Genomic DNA, 211 nt, shown 5'->3' on the forward strand with positions numbered 1-211 from the left:
CGCTCTTGCTGCCGACAAGAGGGGCCCTTTGCTGCTGCTGTGCTGCTGCAGCAGAAGCAAAAGAAATAGATGAAGTTGCTGCCAGCAAGTCTATTAAAGTCAATTACTAAAAAAGAATATATATTAACAACTATATTCACTGCAGCAGCAACAGGGGGGTCCGCTGCCGCCGAGTCTGACCGCAGCATCGAATCTGCTGCTGCTGCTGCTG

At 49.8% G+C, this 211-nt stretch overlaps 1 protein-coding gene across 1 annotated transcript in view; it reads right to left on the reverse strand.

Annotated features, from left to right (window-relative positions):
* Positions 1-211, reverse strand: part of EMH_0051860 (uncharacterized protein) — a gene marked incomplete at both ends in the record, with an annotated part of 585 nt that overhangs the window by 236 nt on the left and 138 nt on the right. The window contains 2 exons of the mRNA XM_013496809.1: positions 1-45; positions 181-209. Coding sequence (XP_013352263.1) covers positions 1-45; positions 181-209 — 74 coding nt within the window. The remainder of the gene's footprint in view (positions 46-180; positions 210-211) is intronic.

This window comes from Eimeria mitis, genomic scaffold (assembly GCF_000499745.2).
Source record: "Eimeria mitis Houghton genomic scaffold, Emh_scaff2308, whole genome shotgun sequence".
NCBI lineage: Eukaryota > Apicomplexa > Conoidasida > Eucoccidiorida > Eimeriidae > Eimeria > Eimeria mitis.